Raw genomic sequence first — 14642 nt, forward strand, 5'->3', positions numbered from 1 at the left:
AGTATGACATCACATCGCGTGACATCCTCAAGAACACAACGTTTGCAAGCAATCTATCGCTAAGAATGGCGTATGTTCAAAAAATTATTCAGGCTATTAAAATTAAAATGATGTTAAATCGTTTATCAAAAGCAAAGGAAAACGCAATGCGAGACTTCCTAGGTTTACCACCGAAGATGTCTTGGTAAGTTGTATTTAAACTCGATTTGTTTACCGTCTCATTCGGTCATTGATTTCTGCCATAAATTCTTCAGACATTGCCACAAATAGATCATCGAGTTGCATAATTTCGTTACAGTTTAATGTATTTAACTTTACATAAATAAACAACATAAATCTTATTTCTTTTTATTTCTGGTAAGATGAAAATTATAACACCAATGTTTTAATTGGGTGCGATTTTTGCCGGATGGTTATTTTGTGGTTTTTATCGTGGAAGAAAAACTCAATTTGGTTGAAATATATCTATTTATTAATGAAAATTTAAATCATTTTTATATCAAAGATGTTAACTCTTGGAAAGTAAAGCATTGAATCACTAACAATAATACTGATAGGCCTAATACACTAATACAAGTAATGCATGACCCGACGGTAATCATTTGCACTGTGCCATCTTATTCAAAGAACAAGCAATACAAACTAAAATTGTCATTATTGATATTAAGTACTAAGCCTCGTGCACTATAAGCAAAACAAGAGCGGTCCTTTGTAAAAAGTAACCGACCTTTTATTGAACATATTCTTGGGTTCCAGGGAAAATGAATCACTTCGCGATAAACGTCTCATGTATCAGTCAAGGGCTATATGGCCGCACTGTCATGCTTGTAATTGTCAATACTATTCCTTAAATTTTAATGTCACATGTATTACCATGGTTGCGTTCGCATTTACAAATCTACAAGTATACAGGTACGACGAGTGCACCGACACTGTGTTCTCGTGCGTGAAGGACAAGATATGTCAAGTGTTCTGTCCCTGCTGTGTGTACGACAGCATGCGACACACAAAGGTCCCCACGTGCTGGAACAGCCCCGTGCTCAAAGAGTTCATTGGTAAGTTTGCAATGGGCTATATCCACACTACACGTAAGAGTATCGTTAAATGTTTAACATAAAAAGAGATATTTAAACGAAAATGGATGTCGATATTTCATCACCATTCGACCCCACATTCGCACAAAATCTGACAACCTTCTTCAAACTGATTACGGATTGAAAAATTACCGCATACACGTATTCCATACAGAAAATAATCTTTAATGAACGCATTTTATCAATGGTCTATTGTTTCTTTATAGCAGATACTATTTCAGACAATATGATCGATATAACGATATTTAACCAGTCACAGAGCACTGCAGTTTGCCGGATACAGTTTTGTGGATTAAGTTTGCCGGATACAGTTTTGCGGATATAATACTTTAGTCTTTATTTTCCGAGTCTTAATATTTGTTTTTTCGTATGTGTACTTTTTTATTGTAATACATTACATATTATTTTTACCAATTGGATCAAAATTAAGATTGCCTCTACTTCTAGGAAAGGCCATGCTTTAAAATTTGTTGTTGGTCAATTGAAGGTAGGCATTTTTTCTTTTTTTTTTGCTTTGCAAGGCCAAGCTCAACTGCATGTTCAAGTTTTTAGATTGTTTCATCTTTGACACGTAAGACAGATTTCTCACCTAATTTCTATATCACAAATTATAGACAGGTGTCGAGTAGATACAGTGAAAAAAATAATTTTACACTAATATTCATTAATTAGGGACCTTTTCAATTTTGTATCATTTGGTAGGTAATCAATTGCAAAAGAAGATATTTTATTATTGACCTTATTTTCCTTAGAATTGATTTTCGGCTGTGATTTTGCACATTAGGGTTGCTATAAAACCACACATATGTACAAAAAGCAAGTGGCCTTTGTATCGATCTGCTGATTTAATAAGGGTTTTACAACCAAGTAAACTACTTACTAACGTAAGTAATAATTTATCGTACATTTGTTAACTGCTAGACATTTGTAAATGATAAATCCATGTAAATCGAAATTCAAATTTCACAAAACAATTGTGAAAATGCAGCATTGGAATTAAATCAAACCGCCGCAGGTTTTCTGGCGGGCATAGTGCTGACCTCGCTCCTGTTCCTACTTCTAATCTACCAGATTGACGTACCCCCGGGGAGGGCGGGGCCAATCTGCATTGTGGTGGGGGCCGTACTCACCCTCTTGCTGGCCTTCTCGCAAGCGTGCCGCTGTCTCGTGCTACTCATGCTCCCCCAGTTCTTCTCAGGTGACAATAAATTTACATAAACAGTTGATTGATCGAAACATCTCGAAGTCAAAATTTAAGCCCTTATTTTAAATGTTAAAATGTCAAACCAAATGTTTTAACCGTTTTGTAGTTCAACAATGCTTAACATACAAAATGAGGATTTTTTGAAGATCATAAAAATATTGATGAATGAAAAAAGATAGTGATCGGATCACTACTGTTGTTGTTGTAGACGTTTAAAGTGAAAATGAAAGTATAATCATGATTTTAATAAACATTGCATAAGTTCAATTACAATTTAAAATGGATGATGATTATATGATGATTATATAATTACGTTAACAGGTTTTTTTGTGTGTTTTTTTTGGGGGGGTGTGGGGGATGGGGCCTTTCGCCCTTATGTGGGAGAAATTTTACGCGCGATTTTCCACTTTGGGGGAAAAATTGTGCGCGTTTTTTCCTTAATGGGGGGAAAGGTTAAGAGTCTTACTTTTACTGCTAAATTGGTTAAAAAGAAAAAAAGAGTGTTATTTTCTTCATAGACCATCTTAACTGGGATTGACTATGGCTGTGACAGACTGAGATCTTCTTGACATGGGCTGACTATGGCTCAGGGCCCTCTCTGGGGAATTTTCGCGGCGTTTCCCTGTTTGGGGGATTTGTTTACTCATTATTACTCTCTCATTATTACATGTGTACATGTTTGCACTATATTCATTACTTTTTTTCATAATTAAGTACGTTTGACAAGATTTAATTGAAATAGAATTTCGGGGGGGGGGGATTTTTTGGTCCGGAAAGGGGAAAAAACCAGCCTAGTTTGGTGGCGGAAGACGCCGATATTCGGCGTCTGTTATATAAGGTTAAAAAAAACTGATTAATCATATATATTTTGGGGAAACTACGTTAAACTGTTCACAAACTCGCGACAGTTGCGATAACCATGGAGTAGACAGTTTTGTTATATTTATAAGCAGTAGCACAATATCGGCTGCTTTTATCTCGTATCACGTATGTTGTCGTCGACGACATAACAAAATACGTCACAACTGGAAACGTTATAACGTAAACAAGTGACCCAATGGGATGCAGAGACAAAATATACACTGAAAACCAGATAGATTATTTTTCAACCAGTTCTGATATCATAAATTCCCTTCTTGAAACTGTCATTTTTTGCGAATTTGTGTACGTTACTGCACCGCCAACAGACGTCAGTCACTCACATGAACAGACGTCACTCACTTATGATGAAAATGGATTTCACTCTGCCATTCTAAATGAACAGTTTAGTTGTTTTGGGGCTTTTTACAATTAAACTAACATAATTATTGATCAAAATTTATACTTCACTTAACGAATTATTCAAACTTGAATATACCTGCATTATATGTATTCTACTTATATTGTAATTTCCAAATCATGTTATCACGAAATTATGATTAAAACACTAGATAAAAGGGTTAACTATGTTCAGTGACAGATTTCAGTTTTGGCCTGATAATATTTTTTATGTCGCATGTGACTGCGCAACTTATGGAACAGCCAAAGGTCGTATGCTTCTACTGATGTACGCGCTGTTCCTTGCAATGAACCACCCCTTGCGTAACGTGAACCGGAACATCAACGTCCTGTCTCAGAGTACAACGTGCGGACAGGAAGTCGCCCTAAATGAGACACGGGAGCTTGTGAAGGCGGCAGCTGCCCCGGTTCAAGGTACAAAAGTGTCAATCATGCAAATACATTGTAACTTAGTAACCAGTGCCTCGTTTTGCTAAGCTTCTAACTCAGAACAACAAACACAAATAAAATTGTGCGCAGATATTTCACCTTATTACATACGTTGAAATACTAGTAAACGGGGTTCGGACGGTGTAGACAATCTTGTTATTTACAATAGAGTGTAACGCTTGATAAATATGTTTTCCTGAAGATCGTGTTGTACAACACATCTGTTATTTGTGAAGAGTAACGCAATCAAGTAAAACGATTTGCTATTCCGCTTCCAATATTGTACAGGTATAATTGAAAGTGTCCGAGGGGTTATGACCAAACTCCAACAGTTGTCGCGGAATCTCAAGTCCGCGTACACTACGTTGAAGAAAACAGTTACTGCTATAGGTAATCGTAGCTCCTTGTCCAAGAATATTGAACCTATTTCGAGTTATAATAGAATTCTTGCATAGGTCTTCTCTCATGTCAACATATTTGTTTAAGGGGCCTTTTCACAGATTTTGGCATGTATTGAAGTGTGTCATTAAATGCTTTATATTGATAAATGTGATCAATGGATCTTAAAATCTCCAGGTAAATAAAAAAACAAGAACACATTTAAAGAACGAAAAAAAGTAACCCTCAACGGGGCTCGAACCACTGACCCCTGGAGCAAAAGTCTACCGCTCTATCAACTAGACCATCCGCTCTCATATCATGATACGTGTATTTTTTACGTTATATAAGCAATCCTCGTAGTATCAAAAAATACAACGACAACAACAGAATTCTCCGAATTATTCAATCGTTTCGCGTTGCAACGCTTTATAATTTTCAGGTTTTTAAATCGTCAAAAGATGCACATAATGGATATTTTAGAGCATGGTACATGTTCAGTATTACTGTTTCCTCACAAATATCATAACTTGAAGGCAAATTTGCGAATCTGAAACAATTTTTTTCAATTTTGTCAATTTACCAAAACGTGAAAAGGCCCCTTTTGTGTAGCAAACTACGCCATTCTTTCAAGTGAATGTATCAGATCAAAGTTGATGTGAATGAAAGTCTGTTTTAAATGGGTGAGATATGAGCAAGTATATGCTAAAATATCATCGGGATTTTATGAAATACATTTATTTAAGAAATCTTTTTTTCATTTTGAAAATAAGCGCCGTGCGGCGAGTGTGAACGTACATCAAATGGCATCAAGCCAGGGTAATATTAATTTCAGAACGATACATTTTGCGAAGAGCTGTAAACGCAACGCAACAACAACTAGATTACTTCCGTAACGGTCCGTGTATATACCGTCTTTTCCATTTTCATTTTGCATTAGACACAACGAAAAACAAAAATCAACGTATATTAGTTCATATTCCGATTTTCTTACAACCAGAATAAAAACAAAAAAACAAAAACAACGTTGAGTTCTTTGTATCGTTTTTCGGTGTACTAATAACAAAACAAAACAAAAATCTTATTTCTCTATTAATATTTCGTTTCAATTTTAATTATACAAAAATCAATATATGAAAATTGAAACACAGTGCCTGTTTCCATTTACCGTTCTTGAATTGATAAAACGGTATACGAATCAAAGCGCTGAAGGCACTGAAGATGTTCGCTATTGCATAATTTAACACGCAATTCATTTTTCAAAATCAATCGAAAGTTTGAAATGAACACACGCCATTCAACTTTAAAAAGTGTGTGTCATAGCGCACGGGTCGAGTTTTGTGTGCACTTTTTATCATCCTTATTATTTCATAGAAATAACTAAGACAAAATAAAAACAGCATGCTTTTTTGGAAGTTCTGAAAGCAAAGAAAGTATGATGAAAATGGTAATGAGAACTTAATATAAAAAAAATTTGCAGTCACCATCATATTAAAGGAATATTTTTTCTAATATCAAATGACTATCTCACCAAGAATATAAATTCATAATGAAAGTTCCGTGTACAAAACTTTTGATTTTTGACACCATATACAAATTCAAAATATACAATAATCTTCGTATCTTGTATATGGAGGAATAAAAGTATATAAACATTGCTGTTTATGCTTTACTTGTTACCCGAGCAGTTCACACGGTGTCAACAACGCTAACATAAACATAGGTATAGAGCACTAATGCGCTTTTAGGCGAAGCTGTTTCAGTTTTCATCTTAGTGACTTTAACATAACGCCAACAGACACGCATGAATATTTTCGAATATTTAATAAGCTGATTCGAGATACAACCTCTGAATTTTTGCTACATCACTGCGTATGTGCTCAATTCAAAGGATGTAGCACTGTTCAGTGTAAGGAATTCCGGACTACTCTCTGTATGCTCAAACGACACAAATTGTGGCCCTGTTACAATTACGCGTTACAATCCATCTCGCAGAATTTCAATTTCGCCTCCAAGATGAGAAAACAATCATTAGCGAAATAGTATAGTGTCACGATAAGAGAAAATCGTTTAATTATCATACCACAATGTTTGCCGTACTGGGTCAGCACGTCTGGAAATCATTCCTTAATGCGTCGATAGGCTGCCATTATTAACAAGTTTGCTATTTTGAATTCAATTTTGTATCAAAAAGCATTGTTTTTAAATGTGGGATTTTCAATTCGCAATGAGATTTGTAATGACCCTCGTCATGCGAAAATGGGTCTTATTCCATATGCGCCCATCATATAAATAGCCCACTCAGCTATCCCTCCTTCTGGTAAGGAGAAACATAACATATTGAGTGATTTTAAAGCGAACAGCGTCGCCTATGGCCTGACTGCGCAAGAGCACATGTTGGGTTTAACAAACGCTTGCCGAAACGCATAAGACCCATTTTCGCACGACGGCGCTATTGACGTGTGATTTAAATGTGACGAAAGAAAACTGCGTTTAAATCAAATATAAACATACGATATATTTCGATAATGAAGAAAGATACTCATAACAAGGCATATGAGGACACGTATGAAGTGCTCTCCCGTAGTATATTTTTTATTTACTCACACTAATGTGTGGTTTGACAATGCTAACACACATTTCATGCGGTGAATATGCAGCTTACAAGTGAAAAACACAACACAATAGTTTAACTTTTGTTTAATTGTATTCAATTATTTAGAAAAGTAAATTGCTAACTTTATTTCAAAGTCGGCGTATACGCCGACTACATTTTTAAAATTGTTATAAATATATTTAATATAATATATTTAGTTGTTTTCGGTTTTAGCGATTATAAAGCATTTTCGAGGTTGCCTATAGTATGCCTGGGTAATTGATGAACTCATATCCAACTGTCAATGTATTGAGAACTGTGAATATAAACAAGCTAAACCTTCTACTAAGCTTCTACTATTGCGTTGCTAGCACCCGTAAATACAAAAGATCGCCGCTATGTGTTGAGAACCAAGAACGCTTTCCAGAAATACCCGATGTAGTAGCTTCAACGAGGTTATGAAACAGGTCATTCGTATTATTATTATAAATTATTTGTTATATTCGGGTTAAGCGATTATGATTTTTTTTAGTCTATCGTATCGCTGAAGTTATTGTTGAACTTATGTTCAACGTTTTATAAATTGAGAATATAAATAAGCGTCAACTTTTTCCCAAATCTCTCAATTTACGACCTGTACTACGTCATTGACTTGTATGTGAGAGCGTAACCTATTGCGTTGTTATCGCCCGTAAACTTTCCTTTGTTTATCGACAGGCGCATCTATTAATAGCCTCATATCATGAATGCCAAAACACCCGCGAAAAAGAACCACGTGACCAAATAGGACGCTAAACGCAAATACCATGCGACTACGACTTTAATTATGTAAGAACGCTCCGCAATTCCTCTGAAGCCGGGGCCTTGTGATTGCTTTTACGTAAAGAATTGACCTCTAACTGAAGTAAGCAAAGGAAACGCAGCACCTAATTGACCCATTCCTTCTATGTGCGAAGGCAGATTGAATTTTACAAATGTATGGTTTGCCTATTATAACACACATTATAATGCGGTAAATATGCGACTAAAAGTAAAAAACACTATAATTAAACTTTTGTTTTTAATTAAGTTATTTAGAAACCAAAATTCCAAACCTTCTTTCAAAACAGCAAGACTACAAAGTAACATTTTTTAGAGAATATTCTTGTTATATTTAAATGTTTTTTAACAGTTTCAGCGATAATGAATCATTATTATGTTGTCTATCGTATCCCTGTAATAATTGTTGAACTCGTGGTCAACGTGTTATTGATTGAGACCTGTGAATATAAACAAGCGTAACCTTATACTAGTGCGTAATTCTCACCCGGACTCCCCTTTGTTTATCGCCAGCCTCAGATTTATGAATGAGATGAGCGAAAATACTACGTCACGCAGACGCAGCAGAAAGTGGACTATTTTAATCATTCATAAACAATCTCCTCCGCGACACGTGCAATACGATCATTATTTTTTTTATTCTTTTCTATGAAACACCATTCGAAACTATTGCATTTAACACGATATTAATATAATGTTTCCATTTGTGAATAAACATAATTGGAGAACTCAAACCTCTTGCATAAATTATACAACTCTTTCTTCGCGCGTAGTGTAAGCGGGAATTGGGCTAATCATACCCAGGCCGTATCGACCTGAATTTTACATCAAGCACATTAGACGGTCGCTAAAGCGACCATCTAAAAACGAGGGGCGCTCCGCTGTTTTGGAGAGATAAGTCGTGATTGATCTTTTTGCGCAATTTTCTCCCTTAGATCTTAATATTTTTGAATACATACATGTAGACAATTATAGACGAAGAATAGTCGAGTCTTGGGACAGCTATTATTGGCTACTCTGATGGGAAAATAAATAGATCTAGTAACATTATATTACAAGACCATTAAATAATAATAATAGAAAAATCAACGCTAATTAAAGTCAATTATTTAAAATACCATATACGTTACAACTATGAAATTGTTACAAATTTATGAATAATGTTTTTTAGGTACGTTTTTTCCACTTTTTGAATGACTTTTTACATGAACTGGATGTGTATAAAAGGAATAAAATAATACATTTTTCGACTTTTAGTGCACTTTATCAGATCACGCAAGCCAACGCTTGCTTGAATGCGCGTTTCTCTCTGCAAATCATACACGAATAGTTACAGATGTACAAGCTTTTTTATAATTGTATTGGAGTTCCATTTTAGGAGACAACCATTGTCTAAAACGGAACGTTTCAACGCGTGCAAGTAGTTTCTATAGGCGTTACGCATGCTATTCGCCTTCTTTATGAACCGTAACATTTAAAGTCATTTTTAGCGGCTGAAGTGCGGCGACTCGTATGTAATACACTTTTTTTTTCGCTTATGGGAGGAGAAGTTATTTTACGGATCAATGTTTATATTATATGAAGGTATATGAAGGTAAATATTTTGTAAGCATTAACTTCATCTTCAGCGCTCTTTCCGGCACATTAAATATGTTTTTTAATAAGTTATTAAATAGGCACATTTATTAACATAATTAATAATATTATATAAAATTATTTCAAGCGCAAAACGGTTTCATATAAGGTGTTTGGTTATAACTCTATCAGAGCAAAGAGCACTAGACATATCACAGTTCAGTTGTGAAATGTAACATGTACATGTATTTGTACTTAATCGAACGAATTAGAAATTATATTTTAGACACTTTGCACTTAACCATTTCATAAGCTTCAAACAACTTTTTATTTATTGTCCTTGTGTCTTGTTCCTTATTTCAATACTGGCAGTACTAATACAACTTTAACATTCTATTATGTACGGTGATGTAAAAAGGGGACATTTTAGCAGCCGCCGCCGATTATTGTTCTTCTTTAAACATCATTCGGTTCTAAGGGTTAATAATAATTGGAATACGGGAATCAGGGGAAGGGGTATTACAGCTCTTAAAATGTAAGGACCTCTCCCTAATTATAGGACTAAAACGAGTTTTTTTTGTGTGTAAAATTAGTACTGAATTTGCATAGTATAGGGGCAAAGAAAAAGAAGTGTCATAAGGGCAAAGAAAAGGAAGTGTCTTAAGAGACTAACTATAGCCCTATCAATTGACCAGTCGCCAACTCCGCCCACATTTTGTCGATCAGCCAATCAGATATCCATTTTTCACACACCCCTCAGCAACGCTTATCTGGCCGCCATTTTGTCCGACAAACAAAGCGCGTTGTACATATGGAATGGACGTAATTTTTAAGAGTTTACACAGATTTTATATCAAATGCATGATCATTACTGTTCGATCATTATTCAAAATTGTAGGTGCTATACATACTTTATAAAAGGTTATTATTTTATCTTTATTTCTTGAACATATGAACGAGTAATGAGAAAACAAACACAATAAATAGTTTAACCACACCAGGTGTGTGTTCTATAAAACGTGTTATACCGTTTGATGCACAATATTATTAAGCAGTTTGGGCAACATAATATAATTGCCACACGTGCTTATTAATCTCAGCGTAATTGTCGATGATTAATAAATAACAGTATGTTGCGTGGATCTCAGAATGAAGGAACATTAAGGCATTGTAAGGTACTGTGCACAAGAAAAGAAAACTATTTAATTACTTAAATGATTTCCAATTATACATTTATTTTCTGTGGATCATAAACAAGGGAAATCATGATAAATTGTTAACTTAAATATTGTTTTAACTAAAGTAAACAACAAAAAGGTGATTTCAACGCGGCTTAACCAGCTTAAAGCGACTTCAAGTGTAAAATGTACGGCTTATAATACAACAACAACATTTCTAATACAACATATATTGATACGGGGAGAAATGTAAAAATTGCATTTAACATATAAGGGCCATCTTGTTATAAATAAGCAAATGCATAATATGCTAAATGTATTCAGTTCGAATGTTCGTGAAAAGCACCGTAATACCAACATTTCATTTTTTGATAGTGAAATGTAACAGGTTCGCATTAAACATAAATGAAATAAAATGCATATTAGACCAGTCTTCGAATTAGCCTATAAGCCCGAAGCCCGAGTCGATTTTTTGGCCGGTCGGTCGATCATAAATGCATATAAAATAGCCCGACCGGTCGATTAAATTTTTGAGCGTAAAATTGTAAACATAGTGAAATAATTACATGAACACCGGTCAGTCACTTCGGGTTAAAGGCGTATCGGTCAATGGAAGTAGTCGGTACAAATCGTTAGCCAATAAACACGTCCGTGTTCCACTCTTACGGGACTCCGGAGATGGACGTAGTGTTACGATTGGTCCGTTTGTTCAAAGCGGACATCGACGTATGATGACTCATTAAAAAAAAATCCTTGCGTTAAAATCGCGCTCAAGATGGCGTTCAGCCAACTTCGATACCAGAGCGGGGCGTTACCAGGTAAAAAACGTAAGCAGCCGACCGACCCTGTATCTTCTAAAAGAGCTTACGAAGTCAAGAGAGTTCGAACATTTCAACAATCATGGCAATCAGGTAGAGAATGGCTGCAATACGATCCTGAAACGCAATTGATGCGGTGTCAATTATGCATCGAATTCTATGGACCCAGTAGCAATGACAATATATTTATAAAAGGCTCGTCGTATCTCCGCATTGATGGCATACAGCTACACGAAAATTCTCCGAATCATTTTAAAGCAGTTCAAGCCAAACAGGCAAAATCAACACCCAAGTCGTCTAGCACTGCAGCCAAAGCATTGAATAACTCATGTATACATTCATTAATTAATTGAATGATTAATGATAGGCAACCACAATTTTTGACAATAAAATAACGCATTGTTTGGGAAAATGACTTTTTATTTAGACAGACATCATTCTACTAAAAACAATCTAGCAAACATAACATTGTATGTGACATTGTGTGTCTTTCCAGGTGCCAGAGAACTCAGAATATGAAGATGATGATGATGATGATGACGATGAAGATATGGAGATGTCGGCGGAGCATGCCTTTTCTGTTGTTTTGAAAAATGAATAATAAATGTTGTAAATGGGACAGGCATATGTTTTTACTCATTAGAAGTAGTTATTTCTGATTAGAAATGAATATTTTTGTTGTTCCTAGCGAAACATTTATGTTTACCTTTTCGGGCTATTGAAAATGTCTTCGGGCTATTAAAAATTCTATCTAATTAACCCGAAGGGCTATTGGTCTAAAAAAGTTAGCGTGAAGACTGTTAGACTATCTGTTAATGAAACCACGAAATTAGGCCTGTATAAAATTATGGTTACAATCAAATTTTAATTTATATCTAAATAAAAAAATCTGTATCTTTTTAAAAATAACACAATAAAACAAAGATCTAAACATTTTTAATAAACAAAAAACCCATTATGATATGGATATGTCATTTGCATTTAATAAAAATATTTTCAAAATTATATATGAATAGCCACCGGGTTCACTGTCAGACGGTTGAATACACGTTCAAAATCAATATGAAATAAATGCTCATTTTTACAACGGATTTTTCATCAACTCCCTATATAATATGTACAAGAAACGTTTCTGATAGTCAGTCTGCCGTTAACTCATTTATTATGATTACGCCATTTCTCTCTAAAGTTTTTATGATTGTATTAACGTTTTACAAAGCAGTTTAGTTTAGTGTGCGGCTTTAATAATTTATATTATAGAAAAGAGCATAACACAGCATTACAAATATAGAATTTCCCTCACGTAATCCGATATAATTGCGATCTGCTTGTCGGAGTTTTCTAATCACTAGACCACGTGACTATGTGGGCGGAGCGATCGATAATTTGGCGACTGGTCAATTCGGTTGGATCGACATGAAATACCGGTACGTTGGGAAACATTTAGATGTCAGATTATGATAACTTCAATTTGGACAAATGCATAATTTGGAAAAACAACTGAAAATATCCACGTCTTCTTCCATAATACGGCGTGTCTTTCTCTCCCCCCTAAATGCACGTAAGAAGCCATCCTGGTCGAAAAACAACTGAAAATATCCACGTCTTCTTCCCTTACGGCGTGTCTTTCCCTCCCCCAAAAATGCACATAAGAAGCCATCCTGATCGAAATAAGTGATGTATTCTTATGTAAAGGAAAAAAAAGAACGCGCAATAGCCACGAATGAGTTACCTCCCCAAGACAGCAGCACAGAGCAAAAATCTTTTTTTCGGCGTAAGCTGTATTAAGCCAGCTTTTCACCCTGACTTGACCTTTGTAAGTGTCCAATAATACTCAAATAAAATTTCCCGCGGCTAGGTACGAATGAATACACTTCATTTATTCCATTGGCTGATTTGAGTATCGCACCAGAACATTGGAAACATATCCGCGTTTTTGTAACACTGTTTTACTGCATGAAACAATTTTATCTCTATTGAAAAGGCTCAATAGATAGAACAGTTTTACAATCAATTTTCGACATAAATACAGTTTGCGCGTTCACCTTTTATTTTCAGAGAATTACCAGCGCAAAAGCGTTTATACTAAAGGCTATATGTTGTCATATTTAGTACTTACTTGCATTGCATTTCAACTCGCGAGGTTTCGGGTCAATTCGCGGCCATTTGTGAAAGTCAGAGTTTATATACAGTTCATCACCGGAGTTCGCAGAAGGGGTTGCGATCATTGTGTTATACCGGTCTTACTGACAATAACGTAGTGACTGTAATGCATTGCATTCCAATCCGCAAGGTATCAAGGTCAGTTTGCGGTCAGTTGCAGAAATCTTTATATAAACGCCGTCTCATAAACTTTGTGCACTTGAAGTCTGTTTTGATCAGAAAGATACTAAATAAAGATATTCGGCGATATTATTGTGGTATGTCAATCATCGATTTTTAATATGGTTTCAACATTTGCATGATAAGGACCAATTTTGATATAATTAATTAGAAATATTTATCCATTTAGACCAGTTTATTAAGCATGAGCACAATAATTCACTATACTATAATTATGCAATTAAATAAGATTCGAGTATTGCCGGCTGACCTATATGCACTCGTTTATTTTCATGTTTCTTGTGTTTTTCTATTCTGTAAATATAGATATCTGAGTAATAATATCACATAAAGCAAAATAAGCCACGAAACATGGCGCAACACCCCGTAATTGATTTGCTTATGATGTTGCTAAGAACTGCGCAGAAAAAAGGCATCCGCTACTTTTTATCTCATAGAGATAACTTTTGATCGTTCATAAACATCGACCACAATCAACGCCGTATATCATTTTTTTAAAGATATTTCTTGTTATTTATGGATTTTTGAACAGCGCCACTCGTTTTTAGTTTTTTGTAAACCGTAATATCAAACCAAGAGCGGTAAACGAGACCAAGTTTTAATAATTGATTTTCGTTGTATGAAGATTGAAACGAAATTTGAAGAGGGAAATACATTTCGCATTTTGTTTTATAATTAGTACAACAGAAAACGATAAAAAGAAGTTAATTTTGTTTTCGTACTTTGTTTTTGTTTCGGTTATTAGAAAATCGGAATATAAACGAATATGCCTTAATTCTCATGTTTCGTTGTGTCGAATACAAAACGAAAAAGGAAAAGACGGTATATACACGGACCCGTAACAACATTATTCTCTTTGGTATCATGGTCATGTCCTTTATTTCAATATATACTGATTATTTACGTAAATTGCAAAGATCGATAGTCCGG

General features: G+C 35.0%; 1 protein-coding gene and 1 long non-coding RNA gene across 4 annotated transcripts in view; both read left to right on the forward strand.

Annotated features, from left to right (window-relative positions):
* Nucleotides 1-14642, forward strand: part of LOC127846557 (DC-STAMP domain-containing protein 2-like) — a 38752-nt gene continuing 24110 nt past the window's right edge. The window contains exons 1-5 of one of the 3 annotated variants that reach the window (XM_052377926.1): nucleotides 1-184; nucleotides 913-1055; nucleotides 2110-2292; nucleotides 3820-3990; nucleotides 4294-4395. In XM_052377926.1, coding sequence (XP_052233886.1) covers nucleotides 66-184; nucleotides 913-1055; nucleotides 2110-2292; nucleotides 3820-3990; nucleotides 4294-4395 — 718 coding nt within the window. In that variant the 5' untranslated portion in view covers nucleotides 1-65. The remainder of the gene's footprint in view (nucleotides 185-912; nucleotides 1056-2109; nucleotides 2293-3819; nucleotides 3991-4293; nucleotides 4396-14642) is intronic. The other 2 variants (XM_052377928.1, XM_052377929.1) reach the window with 2 other exon arrangements.
* Nucleotides 10986-11988, forward strand: LOC127846599 (uncharacterized). The gene is made up of 2 exons (XR_008033553.1): nucleotides 10986-11462; nucleotides 11866-11988. It is a non-coding gene; the product is annotated as an uncharacterized LOC127846599 (long non-coding RNA).

Source organism: Dreissena polymorpha, chromosome 9 (assembly GCF_020536995.1).
Source record: "Dreissena polymorpha isolate Duluth1 chromosome 9, UMN_Dpol_1.0, whole genome shotgun sequence".
Taxonomy (NCBI): Eukaryota; Metazoa; Mollusca; class Bivalvia; order Myida; family Dreissenidae; genus Dreissena; species Dreissena polymorpha.